The sequence below is a fragment of the Gymnoscopelus braueri genome, assembly GCF_963280865.1.
Source record: "Gymnoscopelus braueri genome assembly, chromosome: 20".
NCBI lineage: Eukaryota > Metazoa > Chordata > Actinopteri > Myctophiformes > Myctophidae > Gymnoscopelus > Gymnoscopelus braueri.
The window spans coordinates 10,138,490-10,165,492 of NC_137622.1; the positions used below are offsets into that span (position 1 = coordinate 10,138,490).

The 27,003-nt window shown below is 40.7% G+C and overlaps 1 protein-coding gene across 4 annotated transcripts; it reads right to left on the reverse strand.

Annotated features, from left to right (window-relative positions):
• Positions 1-192: 192 nt before the first annotated feature.
• rnf44 (ring finger protein 44) lies at positions 193-23,723 on the reverse strand. 4 transcript variants are annotated; one of them, XM_080416081.1, is made up of 11 exons: positions 23,352-23,723; positions 16,810-17,003; positions 14,206-14,431; positions 11,174-11,293; positions 9,708-9,881; positions 8,638-8,799; positions 7,854-7,969; positions 7,367-7,454; positions 5,983-6,104; positions 5,775-5,874; positions 193-4,951 (listed from the first exon to the last, which is right to left on the reverse strand). In XM_080416081.1, exons 2-11 carry the CDS (start codon positions 16,914-16,916, stop codon positions 4,889-4,891), a joined length of 1,278 nt encoding a protein of 425 aa, XP_080272207.1. In that variant the 5' UTR covers positions 16,917-17,003; positions 23,352-23,723; the 3' UTR covers positions 193-4,888. The 4 variants fall into 4 exon arrangements, with proteins under 4 accessions (XP_080272207.1, XP_080272208.1, XP_080272205.1 ...); XM_080416082.1 differs by having other exon boundaries at positions 8,638-8,682; positions 11,126-11,293; XM_080416079.1 differs by having other exon boundaries at positions 11,126-11,293.
• Between the last annotated feature and the right edge of the window lie 3,280 nt (positions 23,724-27,003).

Below are 27,003 nucleotides of genomic sequence, written 5' to 3' on the forward strand. Positions count from 1 at the left end.
CATACAATCTTAACATGCCTGGTTGTTTCTTGTGACAGTAATTGATAAATCAAGTCGAGATCATATCAGCCAGTGTTTCGGCACATTTCTGGCAAAGAGGATTTAATAAATGGGGTGACTCCAAATACAAATGCCACATTACTTAAGTTTATAATTCAGGGATTCCTTGGAAAACAAAACAAGCAATTGTGATATTGGTATACATCATACATTTATTAGTGAACAACCCTCTCAAATCAGCCACAACGATTAAAAAAAAAATGATTGCACTACTTGGTAAAGCAGAACTAGCAACTTTCATTTAAAAAAAGTACAAATCTTAAAAAGTTCAAACAGTATACAGATGTATATATAATACACTCTAACTAGTTATATGTTAAATGCTACAAACAATATGATTCCAATGGAATGAAAAATTATAACATTAATAAGAACCATTTCCTATATATAATATATATTAGTTGATTTATTTTTTCACCCCCCAAATACAAACATGGCAAAAATGAGGTAACTCTTAAATGTGCAAGTACCAAAGCAAAATATCTGCCTAACACAGAACACATGCCCCTGGCTCTGTTGGCGGGTGGGTAGTCTGACCCCTAGAGGCCAGGGGTAGTAAAAACAGTAAACCACTATCCCCACCACAGCAAAACTCACTGGTAAACAATAAATGGCATCTACGGAGCAATCAATAAATCACAAATCCTAAATAAAGTTTTAGCTGCTTATTGGAACACATTTTCGCACCACACAAGCTGTGAGATTATTTAATAAGTGTTTTTAACAGAAAGACTACAAGACTCTATTTTCTCGGTTGTCGTCTTAAATTTGTGTAACTGTAATCATATAAGACCTTAATGCGAGGTTGTTTTAATGTAGTCGCACAAAAACATCAGATACTGTCAATTGAAATACTCCCAAAACGGTGCTTAAACAGAAGTGAATTACGGTTTTTAGATGTGAGCAATACATTTTTTTTAGATATTGATACAAGACCAATAGCCTAATAGGCAGGTACAGTTCTACACTGAAATAAGTATGACAACATTTCATTTTTTTCTTCATTTTTAATTCCTTAAAACTATATTGATTTTGACGGACAATGTTTAGGGGTATTAGTAATAACATGCTTTAAGAATACATGAGATTCATGACAAACTATTGCATTCACACAAGTGACAGTTATCATACCTAAAGCAGGACATCTAGCACCTTTTCACTATGGCTTTCGATAAACTACAGTAGTTCCAGAGCAATATAATTTTCAGTGGTTAAGGGCAATAATAACACAATGTCTTCTCAAATCCTGGATTCAAGACCAGTTTTCTCAGTTTTTTTTCCTTTACAAAATGAAGTTTAGCGCAATAAAATCTTGTAGTCATTCAGTTCTATTACAAATGTGTGCAGTACAATGCATGGCAGTTATTAGCTGAGCATTAAGATCCAAACCTCCAGAACCCAAAGCCAACTAGAGCTAAACATCAGTTGGGTTTCTGGTCAACAAGCATGCATATTGTGCACCGTTAAATAGGTTGCCCATCAGATTTCTAGATAACCTCCACTTAAAAACACGCTTGTTTTACATTTTCTTTACTTTTTTTTCTCGTCTTTTTTGTAGTCATGCAAACACCTTTTTGAAGTAGTTCTGGAAGTGATTTAGGTAGGATAGTTGCCTAATTTATGCTCTGTCCTAAGGCAGTGTCGCGTGCCTAAAATAGGCAATCTACAAGCTCACAATGCATTGTAGAAGCGCCGCGTCGTGAGCTTGTAGATTGCCCATTTTTGGCCCATGACACCACTGTACGACAAAGTATACATCAGGCGTAATGTGCGCCATGGCACGTTTAAAATGGCATCACAACCGCTATATTTGAACAGGTGGTTCAAGTACAAGAACAAAAACAGTTTGAATAATACACTTTGTAATGAGTTGCAGTGTATACATTGCCTCTTTTCTGTGAATATTCATAAGGTCTTTATTGATCTCTTTTTTTTTCTTCTTGCATGCCTGTCTTTAGCTGATGTAATATCTACTACTCCTGATAAAAAGATTAGGATTACGTTAAATTATTTATGGTCTAAGGAAAACGACCAACGGAATTCAAATATACCCCCTTTCATGGCAATCCTTTCCATTTGAAATGGACTGTTCTCCTTTTATTTTTATATACTGAGAGGCCCTGAGTGTTTTTTTGTTTTTTTTACTCACAATATATGCCAGCGAATAGATATGTACACATAGGTTAATTCTCAAAGCTGTGGGTTTAAACTCATTAAATGGCTATTTTTTTTTCTTCTTCTTGAAGGTGGTACACGTCAAAGACTCACATTCGCTAAAAAACATGGCAAGATTCCTTTACACAAGAAAGCAATCCTAAGGGTTACAATTGCCCATCAGCGCTTTACTGGGGCAGGTAAAAGACAGGAGTGTCCATTTGTTTTTCTTTTCCTCTCCCACCCCAGTACATATTCCATAATGGAACTGTGAACATGAACAGGGAACTACAACCCTGTTTACACCTTGCATTAAAATGTGATCTGTATCTGGATATCTTATATGGGCAAGGGAAGAAACAAATGCAGATTAATGCAAAGTTTTAAACACACATTGCAATCAGAATGTGATACGATCTGAAGTCAAAGTCAGCCAAGCATGAGATCGCATCGTTCATTATCCAGATAAGTTATCCAGATACCAGTGGTTCTCAAAGTGGAGTTAATACAGCATCAAAAGCAGGTTAACCACTTTAACCCTACATACATCTTTAAAATATTCTTTCAAACATTTTAACACAAAGCTTGTATGGTGGTCACAACATCTTTTCGGATGGGGTCCACGGCCAAATACGTATTATTTTGGGGGACCTTGACATGAAAAGGTTTTGAGAACCACGAGATACACACTGTTTTAACGTGAGGTGTAAAATGGGGTCTAGGGAGTCTTGACCGTGTACCTTCACTACTAAAACACTCCAGCTCCAACGTTTTTTCGTTTGAATCCTGCGGAACACCGTCACCCGGCTAGAAGCTGGAGTGCGGCCAGTGACGTCTACAAGGATTTTTTTCAACATTCTTCTGTCTTCAAAACAAGACGTTTATTCTAAAACACATACATACGATTTCTCTTTTAAAACACCATTAACCATGGCCTAAGACTATGACCTGACCCAAGTTGCGAGATTGTAACATATATCCATACACAAATAATAGTAGTGCTCTGTGTGTTTCCTTCAATCGGTTTTCCTAGCAGGTAAAACGAATAAATAAACACTTTAAAAACGGTATACTCTTAAAACAAGTGGAAATGACAAAGTTTTTTTTTTTTTTTTTTTTAAGATTAGTAATAGGTTTGTGCTTGTCAAGGTCATAAGAAGGCAGATCTGAAATCTTGAGCAGTAGGCTATATCTGTATATTTGGATATTTGGCTCGCAATCAAAGAAATAAAAGCCTGGTCTTCCAAAAAGGGGAAGAAAAATGTTCATTTTAAAACTCGCCACTCATTGCACATATTGCTTTCTGCACAGGCCTCCAGAACTCTCCAGCATCAGCGTAACCCTTCAGATGAGGAGGACGCCCATCCTCAACCACACATCGCCACACCGCCTTCCCTCTTGGCGCTTGCCGAATAAGCAAAGCAGTTCTTTTAGTTATGCTCCTTTGTCTTTTTCCTTGTATTTTTTTTTGATAAATTTGGTGGCAATGCTTGATTAAAATATTGCTAGTCTGAATCAACAGTCCATGCAAATCCTAGCATGCTGCCCTGTATCCAGTGGTTAACACAATGCATCGGCTCTGTGGACAGGGAACACACGCACACACACACACGCACACACACATACCGCGACGCAGCACAGACACACTTGCCAGGAGGAGACAATGCTGATGTGGAGGATGGATGTAGCACTTGTGCAGCGATGACCTCGGATAGATGCAGTCCTCCATCCACTCCCGTCTCAAAGAAATACCTCTCCTCTCTCCATCCATCCTTTCATCCATCCATCCATGACTGCTTCCATACAGATCAGTGTCCCAGAGTGGATCAGCAGAGGGGGGGTAGAGAAGAACATGGACCCCGCCAAAAGAGGTGCGTGTCCCGTCACATTGCAGGCCCAGAACTTCAGGCTTGAAGAGTATCGATACTTTTAAACCACAGCAAGTCATACTTTCACAATAGCATTGGCAAATCTAAAAAAATATTTAAAAAAAGGGGGTAAAACTATTGAAATAATACATTATTGCGAAACATACATTATTAACAAGTCACTTTGCCCAACACCTAAACAAACATGCATCTATGATGGCCAGGCATTGCCTCCAACCACAGATACCCATATTGAAGTATTCCTATTATTTTTCTGCTAATTGCACAAGGTGTCCAGCCAATATATCCCCCGCCCACTCACCTCTATCCAACCTCCAAATGCAGGACTCCCCCAACTATTCATGAACGACCACAATCGACACCGCTAGCTTTTAAAAACGAAAACCTTGTAAACGAAAGCAGCAAAAAAACAAACAAAAACACATCATCGGGTTTAAAATCTTTGGAATCTGCAACAAGGGGGCAGAGACAGAGTGGCTGGCGGGTCCCAGGGCTCTGGCTACAGGCTGCAGTAGGCAGTGGGTTTCACGACACTGGGACTATGAAGCACAGCAGAGGTAATGACAGGCTTCCAGAGACACCGTATCCTGGATTGCTTATTGTTTTGAGGTGAGGGGGTTGGGAGTCGAAAAGGTTGGTTACGGTCTAGGTTTTATTAGGTGGCAGGTTTGTCCCGCAGCCTTTTTTTTCTTTTTCTTCTTCCAGGGACAGACTTGAACGTGTGCAGCTTTCCAGCCCGCCGGCGGTGGCGGCGGCGGCGGCGACGACGACTCCGGAGCGCTTGCTCACTCCGCCTCCCGGTGCACGTCTGACGCGTCGGCTCGGCAGATGGGACAAGTGCGATTGGTCTGCAAGGAGGCGAATTGAGGAAAACGTTAATGGGTGTTTAACCAATTAAGACCTGAAGCCGATTCTACATGTCTCCTAAATCCCAACAGTATTCTGAAAAAACGTATGTTTCCATATCAGTGGTGCTCAATATTTTTCATGTCAAGGACCCCCCAAAATTATATGTATTTGGCCGCGGACCCCCCATCTCAAAATATGTTGTTCCAGGGGGTCCCAGAAGCAAAGATTTTAGTTAAAAATGTTCGCTTTAAAAATAATATATATTCAAAGATTTGCAAACATTTTCACGATTTTTCAAAAATAGTAGATCTAGAAGCTCGTAGCGCGGCACTCGGTGCCGCGCTACGAGCTTGTATATCTGCTATTTTTTAATAGCCAATGTGTAAAATAATGCTTTTTTTTTGCTCAAATCAAAAAGTGACACAGATGCGTTCCAGGTCTTAATGGGTTAACCAATTTAGCCGTACATACTTCGGTGACAAAGTATAAAGGGGTTTATAAGCATATGACAATGTCATAATTATGCTAAATAGCAGAGCTGCAAGCTCAATGTGTTGCACGATGTGAGCTTAAGCTTATAGATCTGCTATAATAGACGAATAGGGACGCAAAGGTTGAAAGTGGTTATATTTCAGGGGTGTTGAGGAGACTGATGAGACCGATGCCTAATTTTTATACCATGTCGCGGGATGGTGACGCTTGCTGCCGAGAACTGATCTTCCAGCTAAAAGCTCTGCATTGCAACGCGTTGTTAGCGTGAAGATCTGCTCTTTTCGGGGGAAAGTGACGGGGTCAAGTATGAATTGAAAGCTTCATGCTTACCTTTAACCATTTGTCCACACACTTGGCATGGAATTCGTGGTTACAAGGTAATACCCGCAGTAGCTGCCGACACTCAAAGTCGCTGAAGCACACAACACACCTGCATGGAGGAAAGGGAAAAACAAAAAGTCACAGATTGTTCGGTGCCGTGCGGAGCAGTGAATGATTTAGATCGGATATGGACCAAGCAAGCGTAAATAAACCTTACAGCGTTTGTTCAGATAGATGATTCTCTGAGTTGAACCTGTAGGACGGAAGTTGTTCTATGTCTGCCTTGGTGAGTCCTCTGGGTTTCGCTTCGCCCAGCCTCTCTGCCAGGTTCAGTAATGCCTGTGATGTATGAATAGAACACATGCACTGTGATGAGCTATATTGTAAATAAACATAGATAATTTTGCCGTTAATTGCTACCTTTTTTTATTAGAGGTTGAAGTTGGCCAATGATGTTTACATTTTGTCATCAAAACTTTACCGTACTTACCTGAATAACTGAGTTAATGTTAGTTACTCTGCAGTGAAACCATTAATTGTCATTGCTAAAAGTTTGTCTACCCCTGCCTTTATGTATATCATAGTGTTACGATCTAATCCAATAGGTAAAGACCAAATCATGGAAAAGGGAAATATGTATTTCTGTCATGATTCTAAACCTTAAAGCATTGCGTCTGGTTGATTCATTTGGCATCTCAAACAGGTTATGTGGGCAGACCTTTAGATTGACAGTTAGAATTCTGATATAATGACTGATGAGTTGCACCTGTGGGAATGAGTCCGAGTAAATACACACGGAGACGCTGGAACGTGGTGAGGGCATAGAGAGGCACGGGGGGATTAGTGCAAATGAGACATAAAGATTATTGGCCCGTTAGGTGACATAAGGACTATTGGGCCGTTTGGTGACTTGTTCACGTCTGAACTGTCCTGCAGCGGAATGACTCCGGTGACGGATGGAGCGTCGGAGGGACGAGTGTTGGAACTAGGTGTGCAAGCGAAGCCACAAACCAGGTATTGTGCTCACAATAAGCAATATACCTGTATTTTGAGATGCCCAGTTAGTTCTATTTCATTCCTTCTGACCACCAGAGGGCGACGTTTTCAACACCTCGATAATCATTGCACGTGTGTTGAACACTGACCCTGTGGCGCTCAGAATCCCTCTGGCGGGGCAGAAGATATGAAAAAGAACCTTAGTTACCTGCGTAACTCTTCTCTATGTTTAGAACCAGAGTGGTAGAGCAGGAACAATACGACGGGTTGATTAGCCAAGCTAGGATGTTATACGCACTGTATTGGATCATTTGTGCAGAGAGACGGAGTCGAATCAGAGCGCTCAGAAGCCTGGACAATGGGTGCTCGGGTGGCACAGGGGTAAAGTACCTGCCCGCCGCCACCAGAGTCGAGGGGTTTGAATCTACCGTGGTGCCGAGCGTCTATACGAGCACAGTTAAACATGTTCAGGGGAGGGAGGGTGATCTTTGTCACAGCACGTACTCATACTCTTGAGTAGAAAAAAAAGGAAGCCTGAACAACCTGATAAGATAGGGTTCTTTGGATATCTTTTGTTGCTTGTTAGTTTCTTTTAACTATCTCACCTCATAGTTCTCCATCTCTACGTCGTCTACATCTAGGTCCAGGCTGATGGCCGGGCCCACTGCAGTCGGAGGCACAGGAAGCATTGACCTATGCACAGAGATGACAACACTCACGAGGTCAGGTTATAGGTTTACTTAATGGTATTTCATACAAATGAATGAAATGTAAGCAAGACCACCAAAGCAAGCAGACGACATAATAACTCATGTGTGGGTTTTAGCCAGGTTGTGAAATAATATAGGGGGGCTCGGAGCTTTGCCGAACATCACAGAGAAGCCAACGTTTTAAATCTGCCGTTTTGAAGAAAGGTTGTCATATTAGAAACCTCTACAATAACTCTCTGAGGGACTACAAACGCAACCATTTTGTCCACTGTGTCTTGTCGCCATAAATGCCAAAAAACTAAGACAAATTAGGTCAAAGCACATCAGAGGTTCATGTGTAAACAGTGGAGATAAAACGGGTTTTGTTCACACAGGTACTCACAAGAAATAAGGGAGGAAGCCTGGATAGTAGGATGGAGGGGGCGGGGGAGGGGGGAGAGGTTGCTGCAACCGGTATCTCTGTCCACTCACTCGCCTGGGCAGCATGTGGGGGTATGGCTGAGTGGAAACAGAAACACACTTATGTACTTATACAGTTATACTTTATTAGTGCTGAAAAGACACAAATCAAGAGATAACCCCCCCCCATCCCCAGTGTAAAAGTTACATACAGTGTACAGAGTTATGTATGAGCCAGCTTTCCTTCACTGGAGTACAGTATCATGCAAAGAATGTCAGAAGTGGCAAACAAGCAGTGGTGGAAAAAGTAGTAAAGTAAAAGTCTGGAATTCAAAATGTACTTGAGTAAAAGTACAAAAGTATTGGCACGAAAATGTACTTAAAGTACCAAAAGTATAAGTACTCATTATGCAGAATGTCCTATTTCAAGTTTTCAAACGTATGGGCATCTGTTGAAAATAGCAGATCTACAAGCTCACAATGTGTCGATCGGCTATTTTCAAATGGCCGAAATGTATATAGGGCTGAAGTGGTTAATGTATGTTTTGTAATGATAATCAAAGTCTACAAGTAACTAGTAACTAAAGTTTTCAAATGATTGTAGTGAAGTAAAAGTAAAAGATTTGCCTCTGGGATGTAGTGGAGTAAGAAATATTGGAAATTGGAAATACTCAAGTAAAATACAAATACCCAAAAAATTGTACTACAATACTTGAGTAAAGTACTTTCCACCACTGCAAACAAGAGCGTTAGAACGTCCATCTCACCACTCCGAAGGGCAGCTCCTGATGCAGAGGCTCTTGAGGAAGGTACTGTAGAGGGAGAGAAGGAGGCATCGCTGGTGGGTGATGAGATGGAGGGTAAGAGAAAGTCCCTAATGGGTGCTGGTCCCCTCGAAGGTCCACTTCATTCTCTACCCTCTGTAGAGGCTGAGTGGATAGAGAGAGAGGGAGACCCAGAACCACCCCATTTGTAAATCTGTGTAATTTGAGGCTGTGGGCTGCTGAGGGAAAACGCTATTTACGATTTAGTGTGCTGTTACGTATGTCTGCCGCTGTTTCATAGTGTATGAATTATGAGGAATGCTCTTGGAATCACCGCACAATGCTTTGTAATATCCGGTGAACATATCTGGTCACTCTGTGTGTGTTGGGACTGTCACTTTTCATTTGACATTTGATCTGGTCGTTCGAACCACGGTGAATTATTAAATGTTCAAAAGAGAACTTACGCTGGTGTGACCTAGTGCTGATCGATTAACCCATTAAGACCTGGGACGCATGTCATTTTTAGATTTCTTTGGGCGATCTGCAATCTTTCTTTTCTTTGGGCGATCTACAAGCTTCGAGTGCCGTGCTATGAGCTTGTAGATCTGCCCAATCGTGAAAATGTGTGCAAATCTTTGAATATATATATTTTTTAAAGTGAACATTTGTAACTCAAATCTTAGCTTTTGGGGATTCTACAAATGCCTTCTAAATCCTAATTTATTTATTTTTTAAATGTATCTGGCCGTGGACCCCCACCTCAAAATATTTTGTTCCAGGGACCCCCAGAAGTTGTAACAGAGTAAAAAATTTTACACACATTTTCCACAATAAAAAAAAAAAAGCAGATATACAAGCTCATAGCGCAGCACTCGGTGCCGCGCTAAGAGCTTGTATATCTGCTATTTTTGAATAGCCAAAGAAATAAAAAAATTACACAGATACGTTCCCGATCTGAATGCGATCAATAAAATTGTAGCACGGAGCAGGGAACGCATTCAAACAAATTCCATAGTTTAAATGAGTTTGAACTAGATTTTTGTCAAGTGTGTTGTAGGTGGACTACTCACCATGCGTGGGTGCTGAGGCTGTAAAGGGACAAACTGGCTCAGTGGAGTAAGGTGCGGCGGCTGGTGGGGGGGCACGGTGGGGGTCGGGTGCAATATAAAATGCTCGCTGGAGATCAAGGGTGGGAAGGCTTGGTAAGACACTGGCATATGCTGCATGGTGCATGCTTGAATGAGCTAGAGAGAGAGAGAGGGAGAGAGAGAGAACAGGGACAGACACAAACTCATGAAAACACACCAGTCAAAGTTAAACAACGTGTAAGTGTCTAAAAAAGGTTTATGAGTCGTCAAACACCAACACGCTGCGGCAAACCTCCCAAACAGAAGAAGTCACTCTCCGACTCTTTAGCTATTCACACCGACACAGTTACAATGAAAGCATGTTTTAAGCATGTGTAAGACAAAGCAATGCATCGTATAAATACATAGCGCATCATGTCCAAAGCACAGACTTGTCGCCAAAACAGCTGAGTATCATCTTAAAGGACCATACTGGTGGTTATACTTGACATTACTGAAGAAGAACATTTTGCAAAGCACACTGTAATTTGTTCTATTTCTGAGAAAGCCATAGTATTCGTTAAATAATTTCCCAATTAACTTGCAAACACTTGAACATTTCTTGAGATAGGTAATCCAACCCACTAAATGTCATTGGGCCGTTTTTTGTGTCAAAGTTCAGTAATGTTTAAATGACTGGAGAAAATGCAAACATACAAACAACACCTAAACATAAAGCCATATACTGTATAGCCAAAGTTGTGTATAGATATTGCCAGTACAGTCCTTTAATACTATAATCATCTGAAATACTCAAGCAACATAAGAGCATCCTTTGTCTAATTTTCTCCACTGAGAAGAAACAAATATTGTGTGTGTATGCCTGTATGTCTGTATGTACAGTATGTGTCACAGTACGATTGGAAAACCAGTCAAATTGAAAAGAGGTGCACTTGGTTTCACCGACGGCGGTGCGCAGCCTGAAGGTGACTTGAGCCACGAGAGGTACCGCCGAGCAAGCTTAGGCGAGCGAGTCGCCACGCCGAGCGTCGAGAAGTCACCTTCAGTCGACTCAGCGCCGTCTGAGTTATGTACCGATAGGGCCCCCCCCACCGCGAGGAAGCGCAGGAGGTGAACTCGAAGAAAACGAGCACTCCTTTTTCAATCTGACTAACATATATATATATATATATATATATATATATATATGTATATATATATATATACACACATACACACACAATATTTCAATCATGACATATGTAGAATTCTGGTCATGGTAAAAAATCTCTTGGAAACATCTAATCATGTGCAGCAGCAGCAGCAGCAGCAGCAGCAGTCATAAGCGGTGACAGCTGGGGGGTGGTATGGAGCGCTACATGGATGCCACTGACATTCAGGCTCTTCCTTTTCAAACTCACAGGAGGAGGAAGGCAGCAGAGCAGAGAGAGCTGTCCGCTGAACATTACCGAGCATGCTGGGAGCTGCTGAGCGTTGCACCCAGGGAGGGGCTGCCCGGTGTGGAGGGGGAATCCGTGGGTTGTCACCGTGGTAACCGTGTATGATATCGGAACGGACCCCTGGTGCATCTACGAAGAGAGAGAACCGTGAGAGAGGGTTAGAACGAGTCAAAACATAGCCTATCGTTGCTATCGTCGGGCAGAAACCTCTTATCTCCATATTTTAACCCATTAAGACCTGAGGCGATTCTTAAAAATATTTTCTAAATCCTTTTAGAACAGTTTTTTGAAAAAAAATCAAGATCTTTCAAAAATAGCAGATCTACAAGCTCATAGCGCGGCACTAGCCAAAGAAATCTAAAGTGACACAGATGCGTTCCAGGTCTTAATGGGTTAACTTTTTGTGGTTATTCGTAAATTAACGGCCTACTTCATCACACTAAACGTCACACAAAAAGTATCAACAAGTAGCAGATTCACAAGCTTTGAGCTTGCACGAAGCTACAGGTTTTTGAGCTTGTAGATCTGCTACTTTTGATACTTTTGAATTTGAATCTTGAAAAGTAACCGTTTTGGACATATGAGGTTTCCACCCGACAGAGACGCACGCTATATTCCATGACACTTTTTGCATTGTCTTACAAAACGGGTCATATTTTCATAGTATTTGCCATCGTGCCCATCGGTTATGATACATTTATACTCACTGGGTCATTTTGGAGATTTTGGACACGGAAATGATGGCTAATTTGGGCAACAGAACACGCGCTTCAGACAACAAATTCAACTTAGCCCAAATATATTATATATATATATATTTGGAAGCGAAAACTAATGTGAAAGTTATGTTACTATTACCTGTAATTTCCATTATAATGGTTTTCATAAATGTATGAAAATGTTTCAACAGATGAATGTAAACTATTCTGATGATTATACAAAATAATTGCGATTATCTCAAATAATTGCTATCAGGCGAGTAGAATGGTAATCATAACCGATAAACATCATGGCAAATTGTGGAAAAATAGACCTGGGTTATAAAATAACAAAAAATTAACCCTTTTAGCCCTATGTAATTCGGGAGGATGTCTTTCCCAGGTGTTTTGCAGTTCAACCCAAAAAAAACTATTTTTTTTATCGATTACTCATTACCCCATGGAGACTTGAATTCATGGATATTTTTGTTTTTTTTGTCGCATTCCTAAGCCAATAATTTGATGACCAGCGGACCGGTAGGCAGCGGTTCCGGTAGGAGACACAAAGGAGACTCTTTGTGTCTCCTACCGGAACCGCTGCCGTTCATCAAATTATTGGCTTAGGAATGAACTGGGTGAACTATCCCTTTTTAAGGTTAGGGTTAGGCATAGTGTTTGTGAGGTTAGGGTTAGGTTAAGGCATAGTTTTAGTGAAGTTAAATGTTAGGGTTTAGGAGAAGGCAGCCCAGGTGCTCATCCAGGCTCTCGTCATCTCCCGCCTGGACTACTGCAACTCCCTCCTTGCTGGTGCTCCGGCATCTGCCATCAGACCTCTGGAGCTTGTTCAGAAAGCTGCGGCTCGTCTGGTGTTCAACCGCCCCAAGTTCTCCCACACAACTATCCTTCTCCGTTCTCTACACTGGCTCCCCGTAGCGCCTCGCATCCAGTTTAAAACCCTGGTGCTAGCCTATAGGGCAGTGAAAGGAACAGCTCCCTCTTACCTCCGGGCTATGGTCGATGCCTACACCCCTGCCCGACCACTTCGGTCTGCCACCTCGGGGCGACTGATTGCCTCGTCACTCAAGGGTCCTTCTGGCCGATCCACACGGTCACGACTCTTTTCTGTTCTGGCCCCACAGTGGTGGAATGAACTTCCCACTGATGTCAGGACAGCAGAGTCACTGCCCATCTTTCGCCGCAGGCTGAAAACCCACCTCTTCAGGAAACACTACCCTTCCTCTCTGCCTGACCTACTTGTTGTTAACTAGTTGTACGAACGCTTGTTTTCTATTGTTGTATTGTTTATTGGATCTTGTTTAGTCGATACACTTAATTGTTTTAGCTCATGCTCATTTGATTTAGCTATTTTGTCTCATCTGTTTAAGGAAATAGGTAGCTGATATATTGCACTTTTACCTTAGCGCTAGGTATACTCTTGGTTGCTTGTTTTTGCAGAAAATGCACTAAAGACTTCTGGTGATTAGTAGTTTTCGTTCCCTACCTATGTTGAATACACTTATTGTAAGTCGCTTTGGATAAAAGCGTCTGCTAAATGACTGTAATGTAATGTTTAAGCGCAATCAAGGCGAAACACCAAGGAAAGAGGGACTCCCATCTAATGCATTGTACGATGACCAGCAAAGATATCTGAGCTTGTAGATCGGCTGCTTCCGCACATTTTTTAAACTTTTCGCCTAAGAATGGCATTCCCCACAATAGGAATGCCAGGTTTAAATCGGTTAATTAATACCATCAATTCCGCGTGTCTTTGAGGAATGCACAATTACCAGTCAAAGCAGTAAAATCCTGTTGAGTGAGATATTACTAGATGTTTGATATCCGGCAGTGGTGGAAAAAGTACTCAAATGTTTTACTTAAGTAAAAGTATCAATACTGCAATGTAGGAGTACTCCGTTACAAGTAAAAGTCCGGAATTCAAAATGTAGTTGAGTAAAAGTACAAAGGTATTGGTATCAAAATCTACTTAAAGTACCAAAAGTAAAAGTACTAAAATGTTTGAAAGTAGCAGATCTACCAGCTCACAACGCGTCGCAGCGTTGTGAGCTTGTAGATCGGCTATTTTCAAATAGCCTATGAATAAAATAAAGTGGTTAATGTATGTTTTATAATGTAATAATTTATATCTGCAAAGTAACTAGTAACTACAGTTTTCAAATAATTGTAGTGGAGTAAAAGTACAATATTTGCCTCTGAGATGTAGTGGAGTAGAAGTAAAAGTACTGAAAATGGGAAATACTCCAGTAAAGTAAAAAAAATCCTCAAAAGTGTACTTAAGTACAGTACTTAAGTAAATGTACTTAGTTACTTTACACCACTGGATACCTGGTCGTGTAGATCCACCATGATGGAGCTCTGCTGAGGCATGTGGGCAGCAGGGTGAAGCATGCGTGGAGGTGAGCTGGCGTGGCTGTAGTGTCTGGACTCATCTAAAGGAACCTGTTGTTGATGCTGTGAGAAAAGCAGGTGATGGACGTTCTCATCCTGAACCAGTGAGTTGTGCAGTAGTACAGGCCTGTCTCGTCTCCCCAACTGACGTCTCACTGGCGGGCTGCAGGATCAATGACAAATAAAGGACATTATTAGCACAAATAGTTTGATTCGTTCTATATATCATTTGCGTGATTTAATATGCTCAAAGGCAATTTCTCGAATAACATCTTTGCGTCGCATTTTAATCACCTTGAAAAAAATCTACAAAATAGCAGATCTACAAGCTCATAGCGCGGCACTCGGTGCCGTGCTATGAGCTTGTATATCTGCTATTTTTGAATAGCCAAAGAAATGTTAAGTGACACAGATGCGTTCCAGGTCTTAATAGGTTAAGTGCTAGGGTTTTCCAGACAGTGATTTCCTCCATTTACATTTCAACCCAGGTCTATTCTACAAATGCCTTCTAAATCAGTAGTGCTCACACTTTCCAGATTTTTCTAAATATTTAAAAAATAGCAGATGACGAACGCAAAAATCTAAAATGACACGGATGCTTTCCGGGTTTTAATGGGTTAAGTTACAATGTATGACTGACAAGATACTCAGGACTCACAAATGGGAAATAAGAGTAGATAGATATCCTAAATGTATTTACTCCATGCTTGTTTTTACACATGTAAACAAAAACTGTAAAATAATACTCTTTACTTACAATTGCAATGCCCCAGTCTACCTTGTCAGATGTCAGTTAAAGAAAAGAAAATCCAAACAGAGTTGCATAAGATATGCAGTATGCTATATGCCATGATTTTTGTTTTATATTACTGAATCATTGGCAAGTTCGTGCTTTTCCTGAATTATAGTAAAAATGACTTCCATTTGTAATCACAATTTATAACTACATTTGACATAATCATTTTAGATGAAATATATGACATATCCTGATATATTTATTATTATTATCCAGAACAAACGTACCCATAAAACCAATATTGTGACTCGGTTGTTTAACAACATGACACTCACAGCTCATTTGCCAACACAAACAAAACAGACCAACACAACCACAACAACCACACACAATGAGATGGAAGTGCTTGTTTTCTAATCTATGACTGTATTAGTAGTACCGAAGAATTGCTAAATCATAAATACTGATCTGTACCTTTTAAGTTTAGTTCATTATCAAAAGCTGTGTCAGGACGAGATTTGGATGTAGTTGAATAGTATTAGAAATGTAAAATTACATTTTGCCTTTCTATCTTATTTTTTATATCACTGTTATCCACCACATTGAGGAAGACTGAAGTACAAGAACTGCACTTAGTCAGGGGATATTAGCAGAAAGATTTCCAATCTTGGAATAAATTCCTTACCAAAAAAAATCTTCACCAATGTGTTTGTAAAGGTGTCTAGTAACACATCTCACAAAGACTGAAATTCAGTTTCCCTAGGAGAATTTTTGACAGCTGCTGAAAGTTGCTGCTAAAAACAGCCCAATCTCAATGGGCTTTTTACACAAAAAGTATACCTGGACAAGGATGGCTATGGCCGTTTTTAGCCCAAGGAGTGGTTTTGGTGCAAAACAAATGCTTGCAATGGATTCAGAATCATAAAAACACCCTAGTTTGACCCCTCACATGCTACTTAAAACAGAATTAAAATTTGATTTTTTTTGCCCTGCATGGAAATGCAGGGAAATGGTGGGTACCCCAACTTTCAGCAGCTGTCAAAAATTCTCCTAGGGAAACTGAATTTCAGTCTTTGTGAGATGTGTTACTAGACACCTTTACAAACACAATGGTGAAGATTTTTTTTGGTAAGGAATTTATTCCAAGATTGGAAATCTTTCTGCTAATATCCCCTGACTAACTGTCTAGAACGCTGCTACCAGCTGTATTGTACGTGTTGTGTGACGATAAACACGGTGACCCTAATTTTAACATCTCGCCTCAAATTTCTATTCTTAAACACTTCACAAGGCGATAGAATTGTTGTTAGATTCTGAAGAGGGGGGAGAGAAGAGTTTAACCCATTAAGACCGGGAAGGGGACGCATTATGTGTCATTTTACAGATTTCTTTGGGCTATTCAAAAATAGCAGATCTACAAGCTCATAGCGCGGCACCGAGTGCCACGCTATGAGCTTGTAGATCTGCTATTTTTGAAAGATCATGAAAATGTGTGCAAATCTTTGAATTTATAAATTTTTAAAGCGAACATTTTTAACTAAAATCTTTGATTCTGGGGGGTCCTGGAACAAAATATTTTGAGATGGGGGTCCGCGTTTTTTCAAAAAACTTTTTTTTGTAGAATATATATTCATAGATTTGCACGAATTTCCAAGATTTTTCTAAAATAGCAGATCTACAAGCTCATAGCGCGGGAGCTTGTATATCAGCTATTTTTTAATAGCCCAAAAATCCCCCAAAGAAAGACACAGAGATGCGTTCCCGGTCTTAATGGGTTAATACAAAGACAGAACAGGGGGTTTTACCTTCTCCTGAGGTGCACAGGGGTGTTGCAGGGCTCTCCAAGGAACCTCCTCTGGGTCAAGGGGGCTGTTGGGGGCCGCCTATTGACTGCTATTTCCCATGGTCGCATTGGTGACGTCGTGGAGACGAGTCACACTCTGGGAAAGAAAGCCTTATGCTGGAGGCACTTGTGTTTTGGCCTCTGATTGTCTCAACCCTGTGAAAACAACACAAAGAGCCACAACTTGATGATGACCCCCAGCTTACTACTAGGTTGTTACAGAGGCTGCTTGTTACCTCCATCAAATAAGGCAACCTGACCAAAATGTGTCATTTCAACATCTCTTGTTGAACGTTTTTTGAGCCAGGAATAATAAGGACTTTGTTAAAAGCAACGCAAAATATTGAACAATCATGGACAGTCCCACTGAAGCCCGTTTTTTCCCTCCAGTAGGGGTCGCTGTATCTTCCTGGGGCAGAAACATGGGAGAGCCATGTGCTCAGGAAACAAAGCAACAACAAAGGATGTGCTGCTCTTAGCACACAGAGCCCACAGCAGCAATGTTGCCATGTCTGCTTATGATAAGCTACTTTTGGCTTGTTTTTCTGTTAAGTTAGTTGCGGATTTTTGGCTTGTTTCTTAAGTGTACTTGCTTATTTAGGCTTGCTTACAATTTTTGTAATTATTATTTAAACCAGTGGTTCTCAAATATTTTCAAGAACATGTTCTGTGCTAGCCCTGAAACATGACTGTCATACCATGACAGTCATGGTGCCGAGTCCCCCTGGTCTAAAGTTGTGTTCGATTTTTTCACATTGCCATCTCTCACATAAACATAAACGTTCAGATTTCAAATATAAAGTGCTTACCACCGAGCCACGGATGTTACAAGGCGATGCGGACCGCGATGAGTACCCGTATCTCCCGTATTGTTCAATAAAAAGCATTTTAATCCCATCGCCGGCCATTTTCTTTTTTTTGTTTGTTTTTGTTTTGTAATGTATCAGAGTGCAATACACCTCCCAACCATTGGTGTCGCATGGTTGAAAGTATCGGAGACAATTTGGAGAAAATGGCCGGCGATGGGATTAAAATGCTTTTTATTGAACAATACGGGAGATACGGGTACTCATCGCGGTCCGCATCGCCTTGTAACATCCGTGGCTCGGTGGTAAGCACTTTATATTTGAAATCTGAACGTTTATGTTTATGTGAGAGATGGCAATGTGAAAAAAATCGAACACAACTTTAGACCAGGGGGACTCGGCACCATGACGCTTAAGCGTCATGTGAACCATGGCTAGTTCTGTGCCAGGGAGCATTTGTGTTGTTAGAATGTTTCAAAAAATATTCCACATTTCATTGCAAGAGTTTTTGAAAACAGCAGATCAAGCTCACAGAACTTGTAGATCTGCTATTTTCAAATAGCCGATGCTTATTAGATTTAAAGTGGCTCATATTGAGAGCTTGTAGATCTGCTATTTTCAAAAACTCTACACGCTCTGTGAGCTTGTAGATCTTCTATTTTCAAATAGCCGATGCTTATTATAAATATAACTAAAGTGCTCATATTGCTTCTTTTGGGCTTGTTTTCCTAGACCATGTGGCTTATTTCTCTCACAGAATCTGGCAACGCTGCATCTTGCAGGCCGTGTGGTGCCTTTGTAACGGCTCCATTACAAATACTACAGGCCTGGAAATACCATTATTACTGAGTAAATTCAGCAGAGTCCAAATATCAACAGCTTACAAACTCAACCCCATCCCAAACAAAGCTTACTTTCTGGGCTTGGCTGTTGGCTCAATGGCAAGGAGGGTGGTGTAGTGGCAGCAGGTGTTTTCACAGCCTCGGGCAGCGTCGTGTCCCGTTCACTTTCCCTTATATCCGTTCGGAGTGACCGTTATTAACCGTTAGTAGCAGGTATTCCCCCCCCCCCCAAGTAAAAGACCCCCCGACTCTGAAACGTTGAGCTTTATGTTATGTTAGCCTTCTTTAGCCTGCTAGCAACCGCAAAGAAACGTCCAGTCCCGGATAAAACCGCACAAAAAAACACACACACATGTGGCCAATGTTGTAAATGAATAAGTCTCCCAGTGAGGTTAAAGCGGTGCGTTCTTTGCCAGCCTGCTGCCAAAATAACGAGGCTCTTTCTTCATTTGTCAACATTCCTTGTTGCTTGGCGCGCGTGTTAGTTGTTTCTTCAAGGTAGAGTTGAGATCCCATGGCTTAGGAAACGGTTCGGCCTTGGGATTGGTTAGTTGGTTGTCAGGTAAACGCTGTTAAATATCTGACTGACTCTCTTGACTGGACATCATCAACAGTGATGGAAGAAGTACTGTTTTTTTTTTTTACTTAAATAAAAGTATCAATACCACAATGTAGAAATACTCTGTTACAGTTATTCAAAGTCCGGTATACAAAATGTACTTGAGTAAAAGTACAAAAGTATTGGCATCAAAATATACTACATATCCAAAAGTAAAAGTAGGCCTACTCATTATGCAGAATGTCCCATTTCACAAGTTCAGAATCTACGAGCTCACCGTGAGCTTGTAGATCGGCTATTGGGCTCATGTGTGGTTAATGTATGGTTTGTGATAATAATCTAAATCTGCAAAGTGACTAGTAACTAAAATCTGTCAAATAATTGTAGTGGAGTAAAAGTACAATATTTGCCTCAGAGATGTAGAGTATGAGGTAAAAGTACTGAAAATTGGAAATACTCCACTAAAGTAAAAAAAAAAAAGAAGAAAAAAAAAAAAAGTAGGCTACCTAAAGTACAATACTTGAGTAAATGTACTTGGTTACTTTACACCACTGACTACGAAAGTGTACCAGTTACAAAAGGATACATTAACAAACACTGAGGATTTTATGTGTGTAGACCAACGTGTAAACCATCGTCATATTCAGATATTTATCTAAAACAAGAGTTTAGTTAAACTACTGCAGCTGATCTTGAGTTTATGACAACAGAGGCTGTCCTACACACTTCCCACGTTTGGACAACGTTGTCTCCTTGACAACCAACTATCCAATCACAGCCTGGGCCGTCGCTCCGGGCTGTGGGATCTAGACCGCACTACTTTCCTTTCTGCATTGTTATGACAAAGCCACGCCCCTTTCCTCAGCGGACAGCGAAAGACGCACCAATCAAAAAGCAGCAGAACGCCCAGACGGTATTTGGTTACTATTCTGTTCAAGAGGACTCAGTGGATACAATGTATCAAAACATCAAACAATGTTTGTTCTCTCAGTCAGACAGACAGAGACGCACACAAACACACACACACACACGCACATACACATACACACACAGGCCAGCTATATCTTTCTTATTTTAACAAATGACAAATGTCATTGTATAATGTATTTATTTTTGCACTGACTTAATGCTCTGTGTCTAATGCTTAAAGGGATATTTCACTTTCAAAAAAACTTTTGGTAATTTTATCGTCTACTCAGGCCTTTGTGAACCCCCCAGACCATTTTTAAGTTGGTCGGTTCAGTATTTAGATATTTGATATTCATTTTATCAGACACGCCCCCTTCCTATACAAACCCATTGTAACTTCAAACTCCATTTTAACCATGTTAGAATCATCAAAAATCACACCCAGTGTGAAGGGGGTGGTGTGGTCATCACAGTGGTCATCATAGTGATGGAAGCTCACTTAAAAAAAAATGATTTTTTTGAAGTGCATAATCCTATTTATAGGTTATTAATGTCATCATGTGTCTCGCTAGCCAATCACAGTGCTGAATAGAGTCAGTCAATACGGTCAGCCAATCACAGTACAGCTAGGGGTGTACTAATGAGCCAATCACAATACAGCTAATGAGGTGTCCCAACCCCACTTATAGGGGCGGCTACACCGTCCAAAAACACCCATCCTTGGTTCTGGTGACTCACCCTGCCCCCCTAATACGCGAGGGGGCCGTGTTTTTTCAATTACTTTTTTAATTTATTGTCTCCGCCGTAGGTGGAGAGTATGTTTTCGCTTCGTCCCGCCGTGTGTGAGCATGGCCCCTAGCCAAGCTAACATTGGTCAAGCTCCACGTGACACGTGTCAATATGTTGACACCAATGCCTTTGATTGGCTAGAGGGACGCATGACGAAATAAAATCCTATAAATAGGTGTGTCACTTCAAAAAGCCGTTTACGTTTTTGAAGTGAGGTAAGACAGGATCAATCAGTCTTGATTGGAACAGTACCTTCCAGTCCAAATCACCCGTCCGTGCGTGTGTGTGTCCCTCTGAGAACACCTAACATTGGTCAAGCAAAGGCGCAGAAGGCCAAAGCTAAGAAAGCATACTCATCTACAACAGTAACACAGAAGAGGACTATAGAGTTGAATTGATCCCACAACAAGGCCGAAGTCTTAATACTATAACAATTGGCCACCTTGATCAAATACATTATGTAGCACTAGAGAAAACTGACATAGATCAAACACAAAAAATAGCACAGGTCTGCTGGCGGAGACTTGTGCTCCGAGGAGCACATTTTCTAGTTTTAAATATATTTTTTAGAAAATTAAAAAAATAAAATACAATAAAAAAATAAAATAAAATAAATGAAAAAAAAAATCGGAAAAACACGGCCCCCTCACGCATTAGGAGGGCAGGGTGAGTCACCAGAACCAAGGACGGGTGTTTTCGACGAATCTAACATGGTTAAAATGGAGTTTGAAGTTACAATGGGTTTGTATAGGAAGGGGGCGTGTCTGATAAAATGAATATCAAATATCTAAATACTGAATCGAGCAACAAAAAAACTGTCTGGGGGGCTCACAAAGGCCTGAGTAGATGATAAAATGACCAAAAGTTTTTTTGAAAGTGAAATACCCCTTTAAAGTGTTGTGCAAAGCCCCTCGAATTGCCTTGTGAAAAATGTACAAATAACAATGGCTTTGCCTTAATTTTGGCGCACAAAACAAACTACAGTGGCAGCTATAGGGTATGTTAATACAGTACAGTTAATTTTGCCTTTATCTTGGAGGCTGGATCTTGCCATGTAACAGTGGTGTAAAGTAACTAATGAACATTTACTCAAGTACTGTAAGTGCAATTTTGAGGCATTTTTACTTTACTGGAGTATTTCCTATTTTCAATACTTGGACTTCTACTCCACTACATCTGCAGAGGCAAATATTGTACTTGTAACTCCACCACAATTATTTGAAAACTTTAATCAGAGGCTATTTGAAAATAGCCTATCTACAAGCTCACAAGGCGTTGTGACTGTGAGATTAGATCTGATATTTTTTTAATTTACTTGCAACAGAGTATGTCTATATTGCAGTATTGATACTTTTACTTAAGTTAAAAAAATAGTACTTTTCCAGCACTGCACGAAACTAATTTACAGCATTTATTATTGTTATGTACAATTTCACACAACCCGTGCCCCCTGCGCACAGAGGAGTGGGGGGTTTATAGACTCAGCTAATTTGGTCTCCGACTCTCCGCTTATTAACAGATAATAAATGCCTGTAACAGGATGCCCTGCGCCTCTCAGCAGCCCCACATGTCTGGTGGACTCGCACCGGAGGCCACAACGTGCCCTACTCTATACTCCAGACTACCAACCAAACCAAAGCGATTATGTAATATTGCACTTGCCACGATCATTTACTTTCTAACGGAGGAGGCATACACATACCATCTCCATCAGTCATTTTAAAGGCTATAATGCAAAGCTGTAGTTATAAGCTATAGTTTGCAAATGTCTCTCTCTGTGTACACTAACATGATTGTATGACGTTCTGTATAGTAGTGTGTATATCTGTCTGTCTCTTATGTCATCATGATTTGTGTGCATGGGGATCTCATCTTAAACAAGCCCAGTGCTTAATGAGTCTCCCAGTTTAGTAGACCTTGTATTGTGAATTTGTACTTCCATGTACTGATGTTCTCCTGTCTTACTAAATAAAGTACATCAATCAATCAATCAACATAATTTTGTCATTATGATTTAGAACAGTGGTTCTCAAACCTTTAGATTTCAAGCACCCACCTTAAACGGGTCCATTTGGTTCCATTTGTACACTGTCAGAGTTACAGACTTGTAAGCCAAGGGTCCGTTTATAACCCCCCCAAGGAACCCTGAGAGTCCCTGGACCTCACTCTGAGAACCACTGATTTAGGAGATTATTAAAAACATAGGCCTATATATAGGTATAGTATCATAGGCCCATGTTATGCCCGGGTAAAGAGTTAATCAATAATGCATTGGCCTCTCCGTTGGGCTCGCAGAAGAAGCACAGCACGAGTAGCGTGAGAGACTTTTTTTTGGGTATCTCGATCAGATCATCATGCGAGTTAACAGGAGCAGCAGCGGCTAACACGGTCGCTACATTGTAGCCGAATGTAAACATTACAACACCGGGGGTAACCAGCAACAAAACAAGGAGGGGCTGGAGAGGAGGCTGGAGCTTCAGATGACAAGCAGCCATGGAACCATCAGCACACACTGTAGCCAAGCAGCCCGCAATATATATCCTCTAAAAACCATTGCTAATACAAAACGGAAAAAACAAGAGCACGATCGTATAGTTACCTGATTGTTACTACATGCAAACATCTGGACCACTAGTGTTGTTTTTCTTTGCAATCCTCACATCTTCGTCGTTAGACTATAAAGTGCGGCTGCATCCCAACGTCAGCTGTCGTTCCCCGTATCATCGTTATGGTACATTCCGTGGATTTCACCATTATTGGTAAAACAAAAACAAGAAAGGTACTTAATTAGGTGTTACAACGATACGACCGCGTTTGATCCGAATATTATGTTGATGATGCCGTGTGGTTTTGCAGCCCCCATTTTGAGTCTGCTATTTTGTCGACAGTTTGCAGGTCATGTAAACAGCAGTGCAGTGTGATTTCTGCGGCTCCACATCATACCCCCATGTCTGCGTATTTTGAGAGCGCACGTACTCCATACTGCTAGTGTTGCCAGGTTTTGCGAGAGTAACAAGCAACCAGGTCTATGAAAACGAGCCCAAAAGAAGCGACTAATTCCACATGGTAACAGGACAGGTGGGCATCAAAACCATCTGGGCACTAGGGACAACTGGGCACCAAAACCATCTGGGCACTAGGGACATGTGATATTTAACCCATTGTTCTTTAAACCCCCAAACACAACACAACAACAGGGTCAAAAGTACTATATAAGAGTTTATTTGCGAAAATAGTACTGTGGTCAAAAGTACATTATACAGAGTTTCAAAGTACAATATAAGAGTGTATTTGCCAAAATATAAGTACTGTTAAAAAATAGAACAAATTGGGAAATTGGGAAAATACCAAAAAGAATTAAGGATACCAAAAAATGATAAATGATAGAGAAAACATAGCTAAACCGCTAAACTGTTAAAAAAAATTAGGGGAAAAAATAACTGAACTGAAATGAATGCTGAACTGAATGCTACTAAACAGTACACAATACAATGATTAGAAAAAAAACTGAGACATCCCCCCACCCCCACCACTATACATTTTTCTATAATTTTATAGTATACCGTTTAACATGTTTTCTCTAGCTTAACATTGATCATTTGACATTTTTTTGGTATTGTTGAACTGTTGTGAACCATTGATTTCTTGAATGCTCTTATGCTGACGTCATATCAATGGCATCTGTCAATCACAATCAGTAGGGGTTGTATTAACACAGCTGGTGCTAATAAAGAGATCACATCTTGCTCACTCGTGAGATTCAGTCAGTGTCATGTGAACTACATGCAGCGTGGGTGGCGTCTTTTATTCCTCCGTATTAATCCATAGGCTATCTAGACCTTTGCTGGCACTCTCCAGAAAGCTGCTAATGAAAGCATCACAGATTATATTATACGAGCAGAGACTGCCATCACTGAGGAATGCAGAAGAGATTTTGAGTGACGGTTTATTGATAGCTATGATTCTGAAGGGGCTGCCAGAGTCATTTAAGCCGTTTTCCATCCACACTACACAAAGTGATGAGAAGATCACCTTCGCCGAGTTCAAGACGAAGCTGAGGAGCTGCGAGAGCACTGAGAAGTTCAGTGGAAGCTCAGTTGACGACAGCGTGATGAAAGTAAGAGGCAAAGACTTTGATGTGAAGCTGCTGACCGTTATAGCTGCGGCCAGAAGGACCACAAGGCCCGCGAGTGCAAGGCTGCTCACAGGTCACAGGGGACAAGTTAACAACAGAGACAGTGGTGCAGTTTTTGCAGGAGTTCCACGCACAGAGATGCAAACTGCAGGCGGAGAGGACAACGTGAAACAGGCCATGGATGAAGAGGACCACGACGACCACCACCACCACACATTCGCCTTCAAGGTACGCCAGGTGGACAGCGACCCGGGCGGTGGACTGAAGCAAAGAGGGCTTATGGTCGACACCGGTGGTACATCGCACATAGTGACCGACATGAACAAATTCAAAGACTGGCTGATGGAGTGAGGGCCTCTGGCATAGCGCTGAAGAGAGGTGCTGCAAAACTTTGGCTGAAAGACAATACGGGTCGAGAGGTGGAGACGATGCTGACGGGGGCGCTGTACGTCCCATCCTTTCCCCAAGACATTTTCTCGGTCAAAGCAGCGACGAGCCGACGACCAAAGGAGCCCCACAGTCATATTCAAAGAAGGACAGAACGAGCTGATTCACGAGAACGGTACGACATTTGACATTACGGTGTACGATAGATTGTTTTATTTAAACACACTTAATGATGAAAATGTTGATGAATGTCATGGGTGTTTTGATATCAAAACATGGCACGAAATTATAGGTCACTGTAACTACGAAGATGTGTTGAAATTGCAAAATGTCACTGAGGGTATGGCAATTAAAGGCAAAACTGATGCATCTAATTGTGATGCATGAATGTGAAGTGTGCACAAAATATATACAATATACAATTATATATGGCATTGGCAGCTACACAGGAAAGTTTTTATCTTATGCAGTTATTAAAAGGAATGAACAATGGAAATGATTATGCACCAGTAACAATCTTTGAGGACTACCAAGGGGCAATTGCATTATCAAAGAATCCTGTGTGTCGCCAAAGGTGTAAACATGTTGACATCAAATATCATTTTGTTCCATCTGAAGTTAGTAATGGAAACATTATTGAATACTGTCCAAGTGTGGCAGGTGACTTCCGCAAACTTCTCCCTGGGGATTTTCGTTTAGAGCTGCGCAGTTTGTTGAGACCCTTCTGAAGTAGTTGGTTTTCTTTGGTGTGTTATCGATCGTGAAGTAGTGCTGCACGATTCTTGCTCAAATGTGAATCACGATTTTCCTCCATAAGAATTGAGATCACGATTCTCACACGATTCTCATTGTTTCAAAGAAAATATTATATATATATATATATATATGTATATGTATATGTATATGTATATGTATATGTATATGTATATATATATATGTATATATATATATATATATATGTATATATATATATATATATATATATATATATATATATATATATATATATATATATATATATATATATATATATATATATAATATATATTGTAATATTATAAATATATAAATCAGGGGTACAGGTCATGTTCTACTTGCCCACAGGGGCACAAGTACAGGTCATGTTCTACTTGCCCACAGGTCTTGCCCACAGTAAATTATCCATTAAAAAATTATAAGCAAAATGTTAATAACCGTTCAATTTAACACTTAATAATCCTAATCATTCAAGGATAAATGTCTTAACATTAAATAAAAATAGTAAATAAGTAAATAGTATAGGACTATAGCCTACCTATATTGTGGTACAAAACATGAATCCATCTGCAGGTAGTTGTTTTTCTTTGGTGTGTTATCGATCGTGAACTTAAGCACATGGTCTCCCTGCGTTTAACCTTCAAAAGAAACGGTGAACTTAAGTAAGAGCAAGCCTACAAGTCAGCCCCTCGGCCTCTGAGTGACACACAAGCTTACATTTCAGTACAATCTATATAGCAGTTGTCACATTGAGATCTAAAGAAGAGGTACATGTGTGGGTGTATCAGCCTTCAAAGGTGAGCCCCCACCCCCTGCCCAACACATTTGCAACTGTATGGGACAGGAAGGGGGATGCCCAGACCTTCTGTCTCCCAGGTAAAACAAAGAGAAATGCTAAGTGTACCCCACACCCAGCTCGGTCATCCCTGAATACACTCTTCTGTCTGTAGCCTACTTGTGAAGCAAACATATG